The 23,351-nt window shown below is 42.2% G+C and overlaps 1 protein-coding gene across 5 annotated transcripts in view; it reads right to left on the bottom strand.

The window, feature by feature from the left end:
- Positions 1-1,044: 1,044 nt before the first annotated feature.
- The window catches only part of LOC6039851 (protein abrupt), an 86,651-nt gene continuing 64,344 nt past the window's right edge, over positions 1,045-23,351 (bottom strand). For 2 of the 5 annotated variants that reach the window (XM_038257443.1, XM_038257444.1), the window contains exons 8-10: positions 6,563-7,060; positions 6,209-6,469; positions 1,045-6,085 (exon numbers count right to left, since the gene is read on the bottom strand). In XM_038257443.1, the coding sequence (XP_038113371.1) occupies positions 5,610-6,085; positions 6,209-6,469; positions 6,563-7,060 (1,235 nt within the window). In that variant the 3' untranslated portion in view covers positions 1,045-5,609. Of the gene's footprint in view, positions 6,086-6,208; positions 6,470-6,562; positions 7,061-7,302; positions 10,686-23,351 lie in introns of those variants that run through there. The other 3 variants (XM_038257445.1, XM_038257446.1, XM_038257448.1) reach the window with 3 other exon arrangements.

The following is a 23,351-nucleotide window of genomic DNA, read 5'->3' as shown; positions in this document are numbered from 1 at the left end:
ATAACTGACAACTGAATATTTTTTTCAGTGTAGTTCAGTGGATGGTAGTAACCTTGATAGAAAATTATCTTAAATCATGAATAAAAAACGAGTGATTTCGAAAAGTGGTCAAAGCCAATCTTATGGGCAATTGGACTAGCTTTCCGGAAATTTTTTTACGAGACTGAAAAATCAAGTCTGTCATATAAAAACAACCAAAACCATCAAAAAAACAGTTTTTCAGCACTTTTATTTTTAAAACCGCTGTAACTTCATAAGGATTGGACTTAGGACAGTGGTCAATATGGAGCCTTTTATGTAAAATTGTCTGAAAAATCGATTCCCGTACAGTTTCAGTAAATGATTTTTGTATTTTTTTAGGTGAATTTTTCGTGAGTCTTTTTTCGTGAGTTCTTTTTGTTTTTGTTTGCACAAAAAAAAATCGTGGACTCAATCTCAAACTTGACTTTTAAACTTGAAAATCAATAATTTTCATAAAAGTGGCGTGTTTTTCCCAACAAGTTTGTCTTTGGTCACTTTTTGATACGATGCAATGGCTTTGAGATACAGAAATATTCAAATTCCGAATTACAAATTTTTTTAAAACACTTACGCCCTTCTCAAATGTCATTATCGAGTGAAACTGGCTTACATAAGCGTAGGATAATATGCCTACAAAGTTTCATTAAAATTGGAGAGGATCCGGTACAACCGATTCCCTATTTGGCATGGAATTCCTCAGTACTAAATTTTTAATAACTGGATTTATTTTTATTTCTGAAATTTATATTTTTTGATTTGATTTTTTTTTCAAATTTTGAATTATTCCAAATTGTTGAATTTTAGATTTTTAAAATGCTTTTTAATTTTTTTATTATTTTAATATGTTTGAATTTCGTTGAATATTTCCAGAAAAACATTAAATAAGTTTTCTTTCAGGTTTACCTATTTAAAAAAGAAAAATACCAAATCCGTTTGTTTTTGGAGTTTTGCGTTCCTTCCAAGCTGCGTACTAGCCTTTACCATTGTTTTCATTTCTCAATAATTATGTCAAAACACCGTTTCTTACGATTTTATTGATTTATTTCAAATATTCTTACCATACGAGTTATATATTCAATGTAGATTGGGTATAATAATTTTATAGGTTTGATACTCAAAGCAATTACACAAGGGTTTCTTCTTTTTATTCTTTATCTCGCTCTTCTACACAGGTTCTGCTTGAGTTTTTCTTTCTGCTTTGCTTCCTGATCATTTTGTAACAATTCAATATTTTCAGGTTATGTTTTTTCTTTGTTGTACAGCTACACTTTTGTTTGTCCGAATCAGACTCGGTTAATTTCTTTATCTTTTTATCATCTTCAATATTTTCTCTAGTTTTTGTCTCACTGTCAACGCGGTATTGCACTAATGTTTGTTTGTGTTTGTTTGTTTTTGTTTTGTGATATCTTTGCAATGTTTTTTTTCTGTTTGTGATCAAAATAATGCGTTTTCTCATCTAATGGTTTGCCTCCTTTATTTTTTTTAAAGAGGTTAGGTTGAATCTACACAGGTCATGCGTTTTTACCAGGTTGGGGGTTTCGGTTAAAAAGTGACACTTTCCAGACGACACCAAACACTGGAAAAAGGGGGAGGGAGAGCTGCGCTTTTTTTTTTGTTTGCAAGAAATGATCATCATTATTGTCTTGAACGAGTTTGTTTTTCTCTTCATTTCTTTCTTGTTTTTTTTCTGCTGATAATTTTGCTTCAATGTTGATAAAAATGCGATATTTTTATGCTGAAAATGTCTACTTTCTCTACGGTTTGCGCTCTAAAAGGAAGGTTAGCTGATTAAGATTTTTTTCTGCATGTAAAAAAGTTTTTTTTTCTTTTTTCTACTTTGTTTAGGAACTTGTATTGTATTTATGAATCAAGCTGCGATGTATCCCATTCTACTGTCTCTATTTCCTTGCGTTTTTTCATCATTTGCATTTCTCGCGTATTAGTTTTGCTCTGCCTTACAAATCTTGACTTGACTTCAAAAAAGGCACACCCCGAAATAGTGAACAAAGTTGGGTTGGTTTCCGTGAAAGAATAAGTAACAAAAGACAAATAATGAAAGTGGTGGAAAGACAGGGAATGTTTCGGAAATAAACTTAAATAAAAATAAAAAATAAACAAATTATAATTTTTAAATATATTTTTTCTCTGAAAAAATTATATATAATTCCTGATTACGGTTGAACTATAATTATAAAAAAAAACTTAAAAATGAAAATATATCTTACAATTTACGAGAAGTGGTAGCTTTACTTATTGAACGAACATTTTATTTAAATATAGATTCTTATTTTTGCGCTTTTTTAGATTTCCATTTCGTTAGCTACTACTTACTAAATATATTTTTAATCTACGGCTCTTCGCGCTGTTCAATAATCTAACTTTTGTTTTTGTAGTTTTCTTTCTTTATCTCTTCAGCAATCAGCATTTGTTTTACGCATGTTTTAGAGTAAGTCTATCACACATTAAATAAAATATTTTTGTTTGCTTTTTCCCACAATAGCCGCAGCAATTAATATTTAACAACTCTCTTTTTCGCGCTTAGTTTCTCTTTTTTTCTAAGCACTTAACTCTACCCTTCATTCATCTAATCGAGTTCAGGTGACCTATTTTAGCATTTTGTGATCGAAACGAAGCGAATCTAAAATTTTTGTTTCAAACATAAATAAATTGCGTCCAACGGTGGAAGGGGGGGAAACTGATCTTAAAGACGAGATTTTTTGTTTTAATTTTTTTTCGTAAGTACAACATATAATAACATAACCGGCGCGAGTTGAAAAATTCATTGAATTTCTAAAACGCAACCTCTCTCTTTCTTTTGTTAACTAAATTTGTAATTTTGATTTGAACCATTCACAGTGGAAAAAGAAGAAAACACTTCAACCAAAAGCTTGTGTTTAAATAACGCGTTTAATGAAAACATAATAAAAAGTGCATTTTTCTGCTGCGCTTTGCCTAATCCTTATCGCTTTGTATCAAGTTTTTATATATCTTTTAATTTAGCTATTCTGCGTTCTTGCATAGTTTGAAAACCACTTTTTTGTTTGCTTCCGTCGAAAATACACCAATCGAGTAAGTAACGCTAGGGTTTTTTTTTGTGTTTGTTTGTTTGTGTATGTTATTACAAGAATTTTACATTTCTTAAATTTTTCTCTTTTCTTTATAAGTATCAGCTTAACCGTAAACGCTTACTTAACCATGTTTTTAAACTCTAAAATCGCTACTTTTTCCTACTTGATAATGTGCTTCATCTATTTACAGGTTTCTTTTGTGTGTGTAGTTTCAGTAAAACTTTCATGGAAATATTTTTGTTTTGATTGGGAAGCATTTTCTTACTCTACGCAAGTTGGAAGCAAGCTATACAGGAAGTGATTGATTTTTTTTTGTTTTTTTTTGTCTAAATCGCGTTTTAAGTACAAACTTTGAGAGCGTTAATTTTTGTTTGGATGCCGGAAGGGATCGGAGAGATTCGAAAAGATGAGATTCAATACTTTTGCGCTATTGCTTGTTCTCTTCCTTAAATACTTTGCTCGGAAAAATTTGTACACAGAGTTTCTAGAGGTTTGTTGGTTTTGTTAGGAAAATTGGTAAACATTTAAAATGTTTCACCTTCTCCTAGGTTGGATGCTTTTGTGTGCTTGTGTGTGTATCAACTATTACTAAAACATTCCTGAGTAAACAAAAAAACTATTTTAAACAGCTGTGTAAAAAACATAATATTATACCCGTTTTGTGTTGCGCTAGTTGTAATGTTTGAAAACTGGACTCGGAGTATTTCAGATCGCTTGAACGTCACGAACGTGACGCTAATTGCATATTAACAAATCCTGAGGTTGTTTCAGTTAATAAATATAAATCTATTGTTTCACTGCGTAGTGAGTAGGTGTGCGTAACTTTCGTGTTTTTTTTGTTGAGGATGAAATTGTGTCTTTGTTAGAGCCCTGAGAAAAGAAGCAAAAAGTTCACTAAAATTTAAGCCATGTCAAAAAAAAACTTGCTGTGTCGCGCCCCTTGCAAAGCGCTACGTAACGCATCGACGTCAGTTTGAATGACAGATGCTGGCGTGCGGTGCTGTCACTCAGCGAGAGAACGAAAAAATAGATTGAAGTAGGCGGTTGCAAATACAGGTAAGTTTTTTTCCGATTCTAAACTGTGAAAAAACACCGAAGTTGTAAGTAAATTGTAATTTGAAGGAGAAAAGAAAGACATGCACCAAATTTGAGCAAACTTTTCGCTCGAGCGTCAAGAGGTAGTTGTGATTGTTTACGAGTGAGTATTTTTTATCGCTTGTGATTCATTTTAACTTATGAGATTCGATAGTGGAATCGCAACGCATTCTCTTCTGTGTGTTTTTGTTTTTTAGTATACTTGATTTGATATCGTATCGGTTGTTTTAGTTCGTATTACTTGCGTTTCGTTTGATAAATCGTATAAACTTGTCTCTCGCACTCGGCGTGTGTGACACAGACAAGTGGACTTGCGTCCCGTCCGCGACTGTGCAGAGAGTTGGTGAATCGATGGTATACAAGTTTGTTTGCATTTTCGTATGTTGTGTGACGTATACTGACAAATTTTGCTCTGATATAGGTTGTTTGAATCGTATAGGTTGGGGTTAGTTTTAAACCATTTTCGAACTTTTTAAGGTGAAAATAAAACGGAAAAAGATTCAGTATACATTTGTAGGGTGAATTCAATTGCTTTCGTATAGCGGTTCTGATAAAAGTTTTTTGTTGTTGTTTATTTCGTATTTTGTGCAGTAAAAATTGCCAAAGTTGTGCTTCGGTTAAACTCTAAGGATAAAAAGGGGTTAGGTATAGCGGGATAGCGCATTTGCGTATACAGAAGTTCTGCGTGTTTCGTGTGTATGTTTTCGTATCTGTGTTTTAGTATACGTTTATTCCTCTCTCTTTTTCTTTCGTTTTGTGATAGTTGGGAGATTCACGTTCGTTTTTTGTTTGTATCAACTGGCGTATGGATGTCAGTGTATGTGTATAAGTAGATGCTTTGTTAAAAATCGTAACTTTCACTAACTATCGTGTTTGAGGTAGACTGACGGATTGTGTGTCTCAACTGGTTTGTTGCTTGTTTGTAAATACATGCTCTTATCATCACTAAGTAAGTAGTACAACAGGAGAAAACCTGCTTCCCGGCTTTTCAAAAAGGGGGAAGCTTTAAATTAAACGTTATTTCTTCAATATGAGGTATTTCAATTACGGATTGCAGTTTTGTGTCTACGCGGTCGCACGTAACATATTTGTGCCCGCGTGGTAGACTTGTTTTCTTCGCTTACACACTAAGGTTTTCTTTCCTATCGTCGGAACTAAAATGAACAAAATAACTAATAACCTGAGGTATTAACATTCACGAGTTTTTGTGTTCTCTGCGTACATGAGGACGATTGTTGTCTCTTTGTTCACGTGGATGGATTTATACAGTACTAATATGTCGAGAACAATTATCATACTCACTTAATTAAGGATGGCACAACGAATTTACTCATTTTGGTCGCGCCGCGGCGGACGCTCGGTCGGAGGTAATCATCTTTAACTTAGTCCTTAAAACTTGGCTTGTCCAGAGTAAATTTCCTAGCGTCAATTCGTGCCAACGCCCTCGTCGTCGGAGTAGTTCCGCTCGTCACCGGAACTGTGCCCGTCATCGTTTCCATGCTGGTGCTGCGGTCCGTCCAATCCCAAATCCATCGGTTCCGACGAGTCGCCACGCCGAATCGAATCGCTGTTGAGGATCGAGTTGTTGTTCAGGTTGTGGTTACCGTTGCCGGCGGCCAGCGAGAGGAGCTTCTGCTGGGCGCTCATCTGGAGGTGTCGCGGGTCGTCGCCACGGTTCGATGCGGGTTCGATGGTCACGTTCGGGTTCTGGGACTGGAGCTTGCCGAGGGCGGATCCGAGATCGGCTCCCGGGCTGCCACCAGTCAGCTTTGCAATGTCCAACTGGGGCGGGAGGAATCCTGGCGGTAGCTGGTCCAGGTTGTGGCCCATCGCCTTGAGTTGGGCGTACTTGGCCGCCTGGATTGCGGCCGCGGCCTGTTCCTGCGTCATGCTGCCCATTCCTGCGTGGTGAAAAAGACCGATTGCTTTGATTAGTGGCGGGAGACTTCAACGTTGGGAAAGTGACGAACTTTTTTCACCACAGCGTGGTGAATAATCTCACTTTTGACAGCTCCAACACTTACCGAATGCATTCTCCGTGATAAACTGCAGATACGTGTCCAGGATGGCCGATCCGGTGGGGGTGTTGGGTTGCATGTGGTTCACACCGCTACTGCTGCCTCCACCGTTGTTGCCGTTCCCTCCCGGGCCACCATGACCCATTCCCGATCCGTTGCCATGGCCGCGCCCGCCAGACTGGTCCTGCTTGTTGCCATTGCCTTCCTGTCCCACCCTGGTGATCGTCGTGCTAGGGTGGTTGAACGGTGAAACGTCTCCGAAGGGAACTAGAGAGGAAAAAGTAGATTAGAATCACTTGTCAAACGAACTCCACCTTCACCATTGTTTACATTAGATAAAGGTGCACAAACGTCACTTACTCGACGGCGACATGCCCATCATGCTCTCGTGGAACCGCCGCTGGCTCTCGCTGTGGCCGCTCTGCTGCGACATCGTCAGGTCCTCGGGGTCGTCGAACTCGTCCTGGTCGGCGCCCGATCGCAGCTCCAGCTTCATGCCGTCGTTGCGGCGCGTTCCGGTGGGCGATGCGCGCGCTCGCAGCTCCGCGGGGGAAATCTTCACGCCGGCTTTGGCCAGCAGCCGGGAGGCCAGCTCCGGATCGAACGGGCTGGGCATCGGCAGTACGGGCAGGTCCTTGGTGGAGATACCGCGGTGTTGGCGGGACATGTGCGAGTGCAGCGAGTTGCGCGACTTGGCCACGGTTCCGCACAGGACGCACCGGTAGCCCGGGCAGACGGTGTGCTTGTCCTCCAGGTGGGTGCGCAGGGTGTGGGCCGAGCGGTAGATCTTGCCGCACTTGGGGCAGGGCCGCGGGTCGGTGGCTCGTACTCGCATTTCTAAAGAACGGCGAGAGACTGCTGATCAGAGAGGTGGCCGGAAGAGAAAAGAGAGATGGTCGCAAATGATAAAAAAGATAATCGACAAAAACGAAAGTGTGATAACATGGCGGCGATTCGATATTGTTTGTTTTGGGGTGTGTGCGTGTGTGTGTGCGTTGAAATTCGTGTGCATATGTGTGTACGTGTGCCGGGTTAGTTCCAGAAACGAGGGAAGTTAGAGGAGAGTAATAGTTTACAAACAAAATACCAAAATACAAGGGTTTAGAGTTTTCTTCAGTTTTATTATCTCTTCATCTTTCGCTTGAATTCTCTATTGTTCTCAGCAACGTGAGTTTCTCCTTCTCTCTCTCTCTCTTTCTTCAGCTTCAAATACAAAACTAAACTTTACAGTTTCTGTTTACAATTTGTTTGCTTGCTGCTAGTTGTTTTGTTTACTTTTGTCTGTTTGTATCGTATAATATGGCGTTTAGTATATACTGTTGTGTTGTTTGTTTACTTTGTCCTATATGCTTCTGCAAACATTGTTTTTTGGGGGTATCAAAGCAGTTGTTTAGTTACTTGCTTACGCTGCATGTGTGTGTGTTGCTCTATTGACTATTGCAGAATCTTTATGTTTTTGTTTGTTTTGCCTATTTTCCATACCGACAAGCGCATAGCCTGTGAAACGCAGTTCACACAGTTAATTAAACCACGTTTTCAATAGTAACTCAATCGTATGGCGAGTTTTACGTTTCTTAACCTCTGAAATCAAATAGACCTTTTTTCGGCGTGCTTCATTTGACAGTTTGCGACGGTGACTTTTCGTTACCTCTTTGTTGATTGACTTTAAACTTTCTCGATTCAAGGTCAATCAACACTAAGGTGACGTTACGTCAACCGTCGAGAACTGTCAAAATAAAGGAGGTATTAGACTATGCCAAACAATGTTTGTTTGCCTGCATTTGTTTGCAGAAACGTCAATCTGCATTTGTTTTGCTTTGTTTGGCAAACTGTCAAACACGAAAAAGTGCAAGATTGGGTTCGTTTGCCATAGTCTAATACCTTCTTTAGGCACCCTGAAAAAAGGGGTATCGTAGTAGTGTTTTTACTGGGTGGGGGCGTAATTTCCTAACTAATAAAACCTAACGCTACCAACTTAACCGCGTAAAGTGTGAACTTTAAACCTAACCTAACCTAGCGAAATAGCCTGGGGCTCGCGCGGGGACGACGACGACAAAACTGTTGCGAGGTGGGAAAAATGGCGTTTTGTCGCTGAACGAAAATGGACCACAAAACGAGGAAATTATTACGCTTCGTTTTTTTTTCGCTCTGTTTATCTATTACTGTAGGGTACACACTAATAACTGTCCGTTAATTATGGTTGTTGTTGTTGTTGGCGAGGGTGTTGTTGGTGTGACACAGAAAACACAAGTGGGCGCGCGAAAATTAGCAAAGGTGTGGCCGCGAGATAAATTATTGTGTGTTTGTCGAAGGTGAAAATAACGCCGGTTTTAAGGGAACATTGCTTCGCTAGGGATTTTTGTCCTCTCTGTTGTAGGTTATCGTGTTTGTGGTTGTTTTGGGTATAGTTTGTTTGTTTGTTTGTTTTTCGCAGCTTTGTTTCTACTAGTTTGCTTCTTTCCTTTAGTTGTTTGTTTTGTTTTATAACTCTACGCACTTGGTTTGCTTTGTTTAAAGTTTTTATATGTGTACTTGCTGTTTGTTTTCATTTTGCATAAATATACAGTTAGTTTTTGTTTTTTCTTCGTATATAGTCAATTATATTATAGGAACCTTTTTAGAATGTCTAAAAATAGAAAATTATTCAACGTTTTACTTTTCTCTAGTTCGTCCGCCATCGCTCCAAGCCGAACAAAGGAGGGGGGAAAGAATCTTACGATGCGGTAAATTGATATTTTAAAAATGTAACGCAACTTAGCTACGACAAGTAAAACGAGAACTCTATAGGAATCGGAATGTCCGGACACGAACTCTCTTTCTCTCTCTCGGTTGTTGGCAAACTCTATTCTGTGTCAAATTTGCAATAAATAAATCTTACACGATTCGTCACAAAGGAGGAAGTCGTCAACACAAAAATAATACTGATTCAGAAATGATTTGTTGGCTTTCTGCGCGCAAATGTTACACAACCCACAACAAAAATGGAGAGAAAAGCGTTCGTAGTTTTGGTTAAACTCTAACTAATGGGTAGCGCCGCGTCGTGGCGACGCGATTTACTTATAATTCTTTAAATACCAGACTAGAAATTAGAAGGAAAAAAGAATGCTTAATCACACACGCACACGTCTACAGCTAGCGCGCGGTGCATCGATTTGTTTTGAACAACACTGCCGATTTTGGTTACACTCGACTCTGTAACGTTTCGCTTTGCTTTGTTTTGAATAGTTAGGAACTTTAGTAGTGTGAGCGCTGAGCTCATAGATCGCGCTGAGAGCGGATGGGCGCCTTGCATGCAAGTTTGCGTGGCACTCGGTTGAGAAACTAGATGGCGCTCATCCGCTCGGCGCGAGGAATCATCTGTCCGGTGGAGACCCCCCGCCGACGAGGGGGAATGTGTTTCGCGGTCACGAGGGGACCTAGGATGGGGCGGTCTCCACCGGGGGCGTTTCGAGCGTAGCTCAGGGAATCCCGGTGAAGGGTCCGCCGGAGGAGCGCATCGCTTTCATTTTGGCCCACTGGCTGGTGTGTTTGAGGCGCATGTGGTTGCGAACGGAGTTCGGGTGGGCGAACCGGCGCCCGCACTGGATTACCGGACAGACGGGACTGTCCCGGGGATAGTGTCGGTCCAGGTGTTGTCTGAAAACACGTGGTTCCAGCGGGACTTCGCAGAGTGGGCACGGTAGCAGGTAGACCTGACCGGAGGAGGCGCCGGAGCCGGAGTTGTTGGCGTTGTTGTACGCGTTGAACAGGTTGGCCGTGGCCGTCGCGTTCTGCTGGGGTTGTTGGGACTGCTGGTTTTGCTTCTGCTTGCGGCCAGAGTCGTCGTTCAGGGAGCTTCCGGAGAGGTTCGTCGCGAACGGGGACACCGGCACGGGGTTGTTTACGCAGTTTTGGGGCGTGGACGTGGGCGGGGTGGTCGCAGCTGCCGCGGTCGTCGACAGCAGGAACCCAGCCAGCTGTTGCTGGTGCCGCTGGAGGTGCGCCTGAAGCCGAGCCTTCTCGTTCAGGATGTGCTGCTTCAGAGCAAGATCGCGCGAACCGGACTTGTGGGCGACGAAGAAATCTCCCTGGTCACTGCCATCCCCGAGGGCACTTCCGTTGCCACTGGCAGCTGCCGCGGCCGCCGCCAGCACTCCCGCCGCGGCCAACTGTTTGTGGTAGTCACTGTCCATCGTGCCGTCCTCCTTCATGTCTTCGTCGTCGATGCCTTCCTCGTCCTCTTCCTCATCCTCGTCCATGTAGTGGCGACTGTCGCCGTCCCCCTCCGGTTCGTACTTTGTCGCCGTTCCGTCCATTCGTCGGTCGATCGAGGCACTTAGACAACCGCGTCTTTGCTGTTGCTGCTGTTGTTGTCGGTGGTGTTGTTGAAGTCGTTGATGCTGTTGCTGCTGCTGCTGCTGGTGTCGCTGCCGATGAAGCTCTTCCTCATCGTCCTCATCGGCGGCTTCCTCTTTTATCAGTGTATCACAATGTTGGCGCGCATCTGCAATCGTGATTAGGGATTGCAGTGTTAGATGATTTCTGATCGCCCAAAAGTCCGACCCTGATCTGTATTTGGTTAATTATTTTTATAAGCGTCTTGTTTTGTTTTTTTGTTCGATCTGGAACTGATTCGCGCGAGAATTTTGAATTTTGATTGATTTTGCTTGCTTTCGATCAGTTCACGAATCTCTGAAAATAATTTTGTACACATCGTTTTGTGCATTTGCTCATTTTTTTAATACCAATTAGCGTTTTTTTACATTGTGCTTACATTCGATTTGTGCCTCTTATATTTCATTCATTTATAAAAATCATTACACATCGATAGAGATCACGGTCGTGTTTTTCGATTATTAATATTTATCTATATATAAAAGCGTATACAGTACTTCTAAAGAAAAAGGTGTTTAGGATGCGGTTTCACGTTTGAACAAAAGATGAACGGTTTGAACTAAAGGGAAAAGGTAAACTTATGGGATTTTTGTTTGTTGGTAAATGCGTTTGTTGCGTTTGCTTAATCACAATGAAACGGAAAAAAAAACAGAGAGAAGAAGAAAAACTTATCGAAGGAAAAATCAAAGAATTGCGAGAGAACGTCACGTTGAAACAACGAAAACTAATATCGATGGCATTTTGAACTAAAGTTACAATCACAGACAAACAGACGTAAAACAATTTGAAACGGCTGTCAAGAGAGGTGTGGTGAATTACAAAAACAACCGTGGTGAGTTTGATTAACGTTTGATCTACATCTGTTTGTCTGCGCCAAAATGTTAGATTTCAAAAATGATACAATAAAATTTAAAGAGAAAGATTAAAACGAAAGTTAGTTTGCTTTTCACCAATTGTTTGCTAGTATCTACAACCTGTTAATTTAGTTTTGCATTTGTGTTACACTAGTTGTTTTTAAAGGAAAAATTTGGCATGTATGTAATTTTGTGTGTGTTTTCATTTGTTTTGAAAGCCCGCAAGCTCTAGATTTTCTTCGACGATGTTTTTCTTCCGGATTGGGGTTTAATTTCGGTTATTTTTTTTTTGTTGTGGATTTGGATTTCGAATTGTGAAATTTTGATCTGCTGGTTTTATGGTTCAGGTGGGGATGTTTATGGAGGTGGCTCAACTTAGGACAGCGAACAATGAAAAGAAATAAAAAAAGTGCGGGAAAACTAGGCAGGAAAGGTGAAAGAGGGGAGTTGAAGTGTGAGTTGGTGAGAGTAATAAACGAAAACTAATGAAACTAGGCGAGAAATGGAACTAAAACCTTTCTTCGAGTATAAATATTAATAATTATTATTTTGAACAATCAGAAATCATTATTAACACTGACGGTTAAGTAGGGTTTTGGGGCGGTTTTGCTTATTATTTTTGCAGTGCCTACAGTTAGTATTAGAGTAAAGGTGAGTGAGTTTGTATCCTTTGATCATTTTCTCGAAACTAAAAACAAACGAAACTTTAGTTGACGACAATGTATAAATGCACTCTAAATAGAACGCGAAAAAAAACACGACACTAACTCTAAGCTAAATCATAAAACCAAACGCAACACAATCGATACTGGAAAATTGTGTATTTGTGTGACGGTGGGGAAAGAGCTGAAATTAATAGCCGCCGCCGATGATGACACCGCAAAACGGCACCAGATGTCACTAGTTTTGCGCGATTCGATTTGAATAACCACCGAGCGCCTGCATTTATGCCACCCACCCCGAGTGCGGTCAATTTGCCGTTAATGTGGTGTAGCGACGGGATCATCAGTCATTAGGGGGGACTTTTTGGATTTTTCCACACGAGCGGAGCGGGGGGATTGACCATCGGATATTAACGTTGTCATTGTGTGATTTGCTGTGCGTTTTGCATAAATTTAGGCGCGTTGCAATTTCCGCATGACGTCATTTTTAGTTAATTTACGTTGCACGACAAAGTATAGTGTGGGTTTAAGGCCTGAGGTCCCTGCTTATAATTACAAAATGTACACCGCCTGTGTGACAGTTTCGATGATTGATTAAAACTTGTCGTTGTCACAAGCTTCCGGACATTTGAAGCCTTTGCCACAGACAAACAAACAAAAGTTGTTGACATTTTCAGTTTAAAATCACACCCAACTACACGGTCAACTATCAAACACGTGTCAAATTAGCTGTGGTGAACTAAGAGTTGCCGTGGTGAGTTTCCGATCAAATTGGGTGTTTTTCTGTATGTAAACAAGAACGATTAGGGTGACATCTTGTGTTTAAATTTAGTAACTAATTTTCATATGAATTTTAAACTAGGAATAAACTTAAAAGTTGGCGTCATCCAAGGGTTAGCAATGTAGTGCGAAATGTGTTCATGCGTCCACACCCGCCCGTTCAACACAGATTCTAATTGATTATACACGCCACCGTCATTGTTGTGCCGTGGTCGCCATCGTTGTTACTGTCCGGTGAATGTCCCTCTCTATTTACTGATGTTCCCGCATAGCGATCAATCAATCTGAATCCCCAACACACATAGATAACCTCCCCCTCCTTTCCACACAAGGAAAACGCTTCGCGAGAAAAGTGAAATTACGCGCCAATTCGTATGCAAATTACGCGCGCGACACCACAGATCACCAGACAAAACACTTGCACTAATCAATTTCTCGCGCTAGATGGCGCGCGGCTGTCAAATTATCGCCGCGAGATGTCTCTCTCGCGGGAATTCAATTACCGCCGCGAGGTGGCACTGCGAAGGGGGGGTTGGGCGCCCAAATGTTGATTTTAAATGGAATTTCCGCGACGCGTCGCGACGCTCGTTCAGTGACCGCGTGTTTACCCATAATCTCGCGCGAAGGAAGTTTCAAGTGAAATTGTTAATTGAATTTCCTGCCTTTTTTGCGCGATTGATGGTGAAATTTTTGATATTCCAACATCCCTCAAGGGAAGAGTTAACCTTTTCCTATTGTGTGTGTTGGACAATTTAGGCTACATTAAGGGGCGAAGGAAATTGAAGACGAAAAAATAGAAACATTACCGGGGGTAAATACACCCCTTTGCTCCAATAATTTTTATCGCTTGAATGGGGTACTTGTTGTTGTGTTGTGCCATTTGGGGGCACATCGTTTGGGCGGCCGCCCGAGTGTTCATTTGCAATTAAAAGGGGGAGGGTTTTTAATTAGAAAATCGATTAAAAACTTCCACCCTCCGGGAGCTGGCCGTCTCCGGGAGAAAGCAAGGTAGAGCAGCGGTGATGGGCGAACCATAAGAACCGAACTCAATCGAGTTCCCATTTTTGTGGGTTTGGAAATTATAGCGATGATTATAACCCGATTGGTTCATTGTAACCAAAGTGGGCAAGAGTGTGTGTGTGTGGGTGGGCATTGTCTCTGTGCGCCATTACAGTTCAGCCCATTTGCCACCACCCACTCTCTCTCCGTTCCTCGTTAATGAAAGCGATTGATTGAGTTCCTAATGGGATTACACTGGCTGCACGGCGATTTGGATGCAGGATTTTTGTTGTTTTTGAAGCAATCTTGCATGAAATCCCTTTTTGCCACCAGAGTGCACTGTTTCAAAAATTGACAGAAGCTTTTTCTGTTTTGGCGACCGATGTTTACTAAATTTTTTCATGATTTTTTTTCCATTTGAAGCAATCTTTCATGAAATCACTAGTTTTCACCACCAGATGGCACTAATTTATTCTATTTAAAATTTGGATGCAGGATTTTTTTGTTTCTAAAGAAATCTTGCACAAAATCATTTTTTGCCACCAGAGTGAGCCACCGTTCCAAATATGACAGAAGCTAATTTCTAAATTAAACCACCAGATGGCGCGATTTTTCTTCAACATTCTCCAAAAACTGACCCACCGCGACGTACTAAATTTAAATTCAGGTTAGCTGGCTTTTTTCAACCGTGCTCTTTATCTTGAATTTGGGCGGGCCGAAGGCGCGCCCGAAAGTAGACTGTACGTACCCCCGAAGCCAAAGCCGGCTCATTTCTCTTGTCGTCCTTGGTGCTCCGAGTGCCGGGCGAAAAGGGGTTTTATAATCACATTCAATGGATAATTATGCCTTAACTATCATTAAAATATTCCATTTTGAGGGTTATAATTATCATTATTTCGACATTAAGAATTTTAATGTTTGTTCACTGCTGGTCGGCGGCGCCTAGAACGTAGGCAACCCGACGCCATGGTGAAAGTTTGAGAGCAGGACGGCGAAAGGGGTGCGCGGGAAAATTGTTTTTGTTTTGAAGAGCCCCGCAACAGAGGGCGCGCGCTCGGGTTGCAGAACTTCAGGGGGACGGTGTGGTGTGAGCTATAAATTTTAATTCCTTCTCGCAGTTTGTGATTTTCCGAGTTGCTTAATGGGGCTCTGACTGACGACGTCTGTCCTGGGGTAGAACGGCTTGGTGAGTGAGTTTGTGTGCGAGAGGGCGGTAAATGTCAAGGAACGAGCCTAAATGTATGCAATTGCTGGTTGTTTTCAGGGGCGTTAATAGGCCAGACGGCCGCCCGGCACGGCATCTTAGGACCTTATAATTTTCGTAATTGAAAATGTTTGTTGCCCGAAGACACATTGCATGTTCGGTATCAGTTTTCTAGGCGTTCGAGGGTCGTTTGGTGTCCTTTTGCTTATCGCGCCCCACGTGGTGGGGCCGAGGATGGGTCGATGTACGGCGCCATTTCATTAGCATTTGACAGTTGCCCCCGCCCAGGAAAATAATCTGCGAGCTCATTTCTTCAAGATAGTCACGAGTACTTGGAACTGTAACGAAACCTGTGGCGGCCATTCATCATCCGGAGATTCGCCCCCTCCAACAGGTAATAGACGCCAAAGGGCCCCACGCTAATTGCGCCCCCTTGACCACCAAATCAACCCCGTAATCAAGTGGCGCGGCCAAAATTTATTCGGCTGTTATGATTACAAACAATGGGCTTGTTCTAGCGCGCTCTCCCCACTCGAAACCATTAAAAGTGTACACCCCCGAAATATGAGCGCGCGAAAAAAATGTATGTCTGGCATGAACTTTTTTCCGGCCCTCCGGAATCCGTCGAAAAAAAAAGACCAGGAGATTAATTAAAACCATTACACATGACTCCCTCTCGCTGGTTTGTGCCCCGAATGACGTAAGACCTCGCGGAACCTTGGTGGTCAGGGCAGGGTAATTACCCAATAACGTAAACGGTTCGCCCCCGCCCCCTCCAACTTGCTCGCGGGCAAGGAACGCCGCGATTGGAGAATCAATTACTTGATTGTTTTTCACGTGCCACCCACGCCACTAGAGAGCGGTGGAAAACACGTGGTTGTGATTATCGGTTCTGCGGTTTTGTAGTTGGGAAAACTGTGGTTGGTGGCGGGGGTTGAGCACGGAAAGAAGAACCACAAGAGAATAACAGTAAAGGCAGTTAAACTGAGGAACAAGAGAACAACAAAACAGCAGCAGAACACAAGTAACAGTAAAGAAAAAAACAAAAACAAAAACAATCTCATAAAAAGAAAACAGCAAGGGAACTTTCCAAGAGAACAATAGTAGGCCAAAACGAACCACAGTAGAAGGATGCTATGCTATGCTATGCTATGATCAAAAATAATGGCTGTCACAGTAGAACAAGAGAGACAGTAATGGAAGGAACAAAAACTACAAGAGAGTAGAAGAACAACAGAAAAAAGAGAGCATAAAAAGAACAACAGAAGAACGCAAAGAACAGAAATGGAAGGAACAAGAGAACAACAGTGGAACTACGGAACAAATGAACCAAACTGCATTGGAACTAGAAGAATTGGAAACAACACAAGAAAATTTGTAACTTCCACGGCTAAATCAATCCAATTTCTCCACCGTCATTTGTACAAACTTTAAGGAGCAAATATCCTTCCAAACCATTTCACCCTCCCCCCTTCAAGAAATCGTAAGAATAAACAACCCAGCCTAAAACCGGCCGGAACACACCCATATCCAGGTTCCATTCCTGGCCAGCCAAGTCCGGAGCCCAAGAAACACACCGAAATAATTAGAGCTCGATGGAAATGACTGATTGGAGTCGTGGTGTTTTTCGGGAAAAATTAGACTCATGCACGCAGTTTTTCTATTATAAGAAGGTGGACTTGTGGTAGAAGCCGTGCCCCGATAATAACGAGCCCTCGCGATGGTGTTCGATAATAATAGATCAGACAATGGCTGGGGCTAAAGTTTTGCTTCTTCGTCGAGGAGATAGTGCGGTTAGGATTCACCCTGGAATTGGCTAGATAAAACCGCCAAATTCGGAATGGATCGATCAGTTCACAGACAAATAGACGAGCGACAAATGTCAAAATCTGTGGTGAATTTGAAATTAGCGTGGTGAGTTTCCGATTTCATTCAAATTGACCGTTAACTTTCGATTTCAAAACAAAATTTTCGTCTTTTTGTCTGAGACAGAATCTTCCTCGTGATTCGCTCGCTGTCCGAGGAAAAGTTGATTATGAAATTGAATTAATTCACTCGAGTTTTTCCTTCATTCTAACACATATGCTCGAGCGGTGCCGTTCGCTTCCTCTGGAGGGGTTAATTGAAGACGTACACAACCAGAAGCGAAGCGAAGAAATCTCTAGTATGTGTGGTAATTATTCGTCGGAATCGAGGAACTGACCACCCCCCACCCCTTCCTCCCCCTTCAAGGATGATGATTGGAAAAGTTTGGTTCGAGGTTCGATTTGGGTGTGGGTTCGACAAACGAATCGTTTTTTTTTTCGTTGTTGCAGGAGCAAACAAAAAAGTGAAACACAACAACGGAAAATGAACCGCAAATCAAAATTAGAGTCGGTTTTTTTTGCAAATAGAGGGAAAAACTGTAGCAGAAAAGTTGCAATCGCCGCCGGACGGTTTGGACGAGGGAACTATTTCTGGGATCAATCTTCACCGAAAGCTGCAATTTGAGTCGAACGCTGAACGTGAGTTGATTAAAGAAAAAGTTTTGATGAATATTTCTGAAACGTCAAAAACTGTTGCAAAGACATCTCCATCGATCTACATTTCTACAGTCAATTTGAATGATTAGTTAAAATACACCACAATATTTTAAAACTCACCACATCTTATTTGAATTCGTTTGACAGTTGCAAATGCGTGCATGGTGAGTTTAAAATTGCCGTGGTGAGTTTAGGATTATTCAAATCGACCGTTAAATTATTGATTGATGGATTTAAATTAGATTAAAATCTAGTTGTCTGTGGTTTAATGTTGTAAATTGTTTTAAGTAATACTCATACTGTTTTTGCATATGTTTTTGAAGATGGAAAATTGTGTTTTCCTTGGAATGCCGATTTTAGGAAGCCTTAGTTAATTTGGAAAATTTAATATTGATAAGAGCTTCGAATGCCTCTCGATATGCAGCCAAAGTAATAAATTCCATCTGACTACACTCGATTGAAATGCTCCAACTTTCCAGATTTCTTTCCATTTCAAAACCAAAAAAGAAAAGACTTTGTTCCCAGCAAATAGTCAACTGGAAAAAAATCTTCAATATCATTACAAATCGAACTTTCCCCAACTACCATTCCAACCAGCAGCTGCCACACATCGGAGTTTCACCCCTTTTGGTCCAGGAGTGGGGAGTTCATTTCCAGAGCATCGTCATCTTCCAATAAATCCTGGGGACCAAGCCAACCTCACAAATTCATATAATCATTACCCGATATTAGTTTAGCTCTTTCCGAAATGCGTCCTCCTACAACTGTGGGGGGAGGGGGGGGGGGGTGCCCTGACTGGAAGAAGGATGATGATCACAGCACAAAAAGGCTCCTCCGCATATTGCATGAATAGTTTTATTAATATTGAAAAATATTCAATTTTAAATATTGAATCTGACGTTATTTATATGGAGCCTGGGTGGGGGGTTGCGCTTTATTGGGTCCTCTTGAGAGGAGTGGTTTGGAGGAGGGAGGGGCGGGGGCTTCTTTCTTTTGTGTGATATGCATGAAATGATGTCTACTCAGTGTATCTATAACTAGACGTGCAGACGAAAGAGTAGACAAGCCGTTTCATCTCTTGGAAGCAGCTGGAAAAGGACATCTGCTCAAATCGAAGGGGGGAGGGGGCGAATTAAAAAGGAGTCACTTTCAAGTTGTGAAATTTTCCCTCCCACCCTGACACACAAAAGCAGCACATTTATTACAAACCCCAGAAAGTCGATTGTTATTCGTCCTGACGTCGTTGTTTGTTAATGTTTAAAAATAATAGAGACGAGACATGCAAGAGATCCGAGCAGCTCCAGCTGTGCCGTCAGGAAGTGTCCCTCGGAAGGGAGAGGGGGGGGGGGTCCCCCCCTCCCACAGCATGTCTACTAGTCGAGCTCCGTGATTGAGCAAATAATGGTTTCGGTGTAGGATGAAATTCATCGGCAACGATATGATTTAATTATTTACATTTGAATTAAAATCCTATTGCGTCGCGCCTGCAAGCTAGGCAACCCGGGCGACACCGTTGTACCGAAGACAACACAGCGCGCGCAGAAACTTTTCTTGTGTGCAAATAAATAATTTGAATAAATTTCAAATTATCCGCAAAAGGAAAGTGTATCCCGCCCAGTCGATGATTGGAAGTTTTACTGCCAGCGACGTAGTCGCTGGGCGAGCGCCTGCAAGTTAGGCAACCACGGCGACAATTAGAATGTAAATTTGTTTACATTTTCAACTGTCGTCGATGCTCGGCGCGGCGATGATGATGTTCTCTGGTTTTAATTTTTTCTCGCTGCGGCTAATTTGTGGCTAGCAGGGGGTTGAGCTCTTTTTTTTAAGTTATTCAACCAAAAATTATAAACCACATTTGACGCGCGGGGCGCTAGTGTAACGAGCGGAAGCGGGGCCAAGTGGGTCCCCATAATTTACTCTGATTAAAATTTTTCCTCCGTCAAAATTGCGTTAGCCTTTTAGCATTATTTCTCGGCGGGTTTGCCGCCCTCCGCGCACATCCGCTGTCCGGTTTTCTTCGGGCTTCAATTAAATTAATTTAGGTATATTTATATACATAAATAACCATAACTGAAGAAGCGAGCGCCCTCAGTCAAATTGAAGAAAGCCGGGCAAGGACGACCAGTGCGAAGGAGGGGGTTGGGTGCGATTCACTTCCGTTCTACGCTTGCCACCCCCTTCAAAACCAACCCAACCCCACCTCGGAAAAAAACGAGGGTAAGGAAAATAAATTTCCAAAACAGCGATGAAGAATTCGACTGTTGTTGTGACAAGGAGAAGCAAGGATTACGGGCCGAGTTCAAGACGAGGAAGGAGAGAGAGAGAGAAAAAAAGGGTGCGCTTTCATCACATAATTGACGGCAAATATTTTATTCCATGGCGTGTTCGATCGTTAGTCTAACTCGCAGGCGAAACCAGCAATGTCGGGTGCAACGAGAGAGAAAAAAAAATGTTGAAAAAAAAAAAGAAACGAAAGTGTACAAATTGTGCCTGAACGAAAACAAAAAGATTTACATAATTCCGATATCTACATACATAAATAATAAATTAAATAAACAAAGGAGAGAGAGACGCACGGGAGCATGTCGATTCCTGGCGCTGATTCTGTGAGCGCCAAGATTTGTTCTGCAGCTTGAGCTAGGGTTGCAAGCTTGGAAAACGCTGTTAAAACTTGATTTTTACCGTTAAAATCTGCAAAAATAAAATTTTGCATCATTTCTTTCATTCCGTTTTGTGTCGATATTCGCACGGGATTGATTTTTGCTTGTTTGCTTTGTGCGGATATTCGCTGCGTGACTGTTTTCCTTCGTGGCGCAATCGAAACAAGGGCGTCTACGATCGATTATTTTTCGTGTTTTCCGTACAAATACGATTGCTTTCGTCGGTTTTTTTTTCCGCAACTGGCAACCCTACCCTTCACACCCCATTGCGGGGACACGCACAACCGTTCACACGCCGTCGTGTGATCTCTCATTCTTGGAAGGGCGGGGAGGCTTGTCCCAAGGATTCGGACAGCAAGTAAGGAATGCCAATGAATCACAAAGAAGGATTAAAAGCGCCATCTCACGATGGATTGCCAGTTTTTGGCTTAGAGTTACTACTAGTCCGGCGCGGGGGGGTGTGAGGACTAGTGATCCTGATTAGCCACCACCACCAGCGTAGTGCCGAAGGGGAATGATTTATTTGCAAATGTGATGGGTTCTCACTCGTTTCACTGTACCAGCGAGTGACTTTACTTAAGCACTAATTACTATGCGCCGGTTTGCGGTTGAGTTGCTGTTACAGAAACTTTCTCGCCCAAAGGGCGGCGAAGGAGAGTGGGGCCGTAATTTCAATGGTAATTTATGAACTCCAGACCGAGAGAGGTCCTCGCACACCGAAATGGGGGTTAATTTACTTGTAAGTCAAATGCAATCACCTAACCTTACCACTTCTAGCCTGGTATTAGGCTGGGGGTAGGGGGCATTGAATTTTAATCTAAATTGTGGCTTGTCAAACTTGGGCGCCCCCGTCCCTCTCTTCGAGGGGAAAGGACTCTGGTGCGTGATTTACGACGCCTCTGAGTCGGTAGCAGAAAACTAGCTCAACTCGGCCCAGGGAGCTCTTTCGTGATCAGGAACTGGTACATTAATGTCTTTTCCTGAAATTTCCAGGTAAACCATTTTCATTACCGTGCCCTAGAAGAGGGCAGAGGCGCAGCAAGGGGGGGTGGATAACCGTAATAAAAAATAATTAACCAAACCCCGCTCAAATTGATTTCGAGGCTGGAAATCACACCGAAAGTTTTCCTCAGTAGGGTAACTTTTTATTACTAGTTATTTTAGTTTTTTTTTCTGCTCTGGGACGCCCCCGCCCCCGAAAGGGGCGCATAGTTATTGTTTCGGTTAGAAGCTCCATTGTTATTACTATTTTTAAGCACAACGTTTGCTTCATTTACCTTGAAAAGTTTCCCCGGGAAGGCTCTTCGCCGAACCAGCATTCGGGAGCGGGATGGGGGAAAACCATTAAAATCTGGTACTATTCAAGTATTGTTTTATTGTTTTCCGAAATTATGGGGAATAAAGAGAGTGCTTTTTTGCGTGAAGGGTAGAGCAAGGGGTAAATGGAAAATGGCGTTCCGGACGTTTGGAATTAACGGTTTGTCAGGCTGTGAAATCGGGAAAGGGGGTGGAGGAAAATATAAAAAGTTTTCCTTTTCGACGTTGTGCATGATGATGAGGAGCAAGATTTGCCTGAATTAGTTTTATGATTGAAAGTTGTGATGAGAGTGCTCACCGTGAGGGAACGATTCGAGAAATCAATATTTTTTCTTGCGCGACGCTTTAAATTTGATCAATTTTTGACTGATTGATGGCCAGCATTTGCGTAAAAAAAAAATTAAATTCAAAATCAAGTGTTCCCAAAATTGCTTTACTCCCTGTAAATTTTGTATGACTTTTTTAACAGTGTGCGACAAAGTTGTGAGAACGCTTGTTTTTTTTTTTCATGGAAACGAAAAGCCAAATCTTTTCCAAACTATTTTCCACCACTCGTCGGCGTGATTACGGATAATGGCGCCTCGGCGAGCAGAAACTTTTGACGGTCCAAGACCCGCGGGTGGGTTGGGGTAAAACAAAGTCAATCAAACTGCCAGCCAGTCTGGCCAAGAACCCCGCAAGGGGAAAGGTGGTGCCGGTGGTGTACTTTGCCTTCACTCACGCACCCCTAATTTGTTTTTCCATCCAATAGTTCGGGCGCCCGCCAATAGTTTTGCCTTCTTCGGGCTCTTTTATTTATATTTTTGATTAATTTCGTACAGAATTCATGGTAAGCGCCCCCGACTTCCACGTACCTTAATCGCCCCCGCCCGCCTCCCTAAGGTATATTATTTTGAATTTCATGATTTATTGCACGCAAAAGCAAATCGCGGCTCGTTTCGATGATTGGAAATGTGCTTCCACCCCCCTTCCATCAGCTCATTATCCTTCGCTAGGTGGGCTTGGCACCCCCTCCGGGGTGCGGCCGGCATCGGAAAATCTCATTATTTCATAAGGTAATTACCCCTTTGGCTGTTTGTGCGAGTTTGGGCTCATCCTCGGAAAAGCGCGCCGTTGTTTTCCAGCCCCGGTCAGGATCGGGAAAATTAATGGCTAAACTTCCAACTTGGAAATTCGTGGAAAAAACTGTCCAGCAAAGAGGTGTAGGGAGGGGGCGCGTTCGCAAAGTGGCCGGTGAAATTTCTAGTTAAATCAATTGTGTTGGAAATTCCTTTCAATTTCTAACTCAATAAATCAGAAATGATTGTGTAAGGAGCACGTGGAGCGGACGCGGCAAAAAGCCTTTCAAAGGACAGTGCCCATTCGGCGAAGCGGCGACCGGGTTAGATCTCAAAATTAAATAAATTGAAAATGTACGTGATTCATGGCAGTTTAAAAGGTAGGGGGCGCTTACGACCCCCCTAGGTCGAGGAAAAATCTAATAAACGATAAAACTAATGTACCTCTATCTATTTGCCGCTTGTTTTTTTTCTCTCTACTCTAGCTGATTTTTTCCTCAAACAGCAATTTTCGGGGAAGTTTTCCCATTCCCTGGGCCCCCGTTTAAAAATAAAACGCTTTGAACTTATTACCGATTGCCATTAACCCGATTTTTGTTTCCTTCTACCATGTCAAGTCAAAGTCGTCGTCGTCGTTGTGGTTCGCATTTAGCGGTTGACGACGACGACGAGAAGCCATTAAGGGGATGTCCTTTGATCGGTTGGTTGCTTCGAAAGGG

The sequence above is a fragment of the Culex quinquefasciatus genome, chromosome 2 (assembly GCF_015732765.1).
Source record: "Culex quinquefasciatus strain JHB chromosome 2, VPISU_Cqui_1.0_pri_paternal, whole genome shotgun sequence".
NCBI lineage: Eukaryota > Metazoa > Arthropoda > Insecta > Diptera > Culicidae > Culex > Culex quinquefasciatus.
Note: the sequence above shows the minus strand (reverse complement) of the source record. Positions and strands in the feature narration are given on the sequence as shown.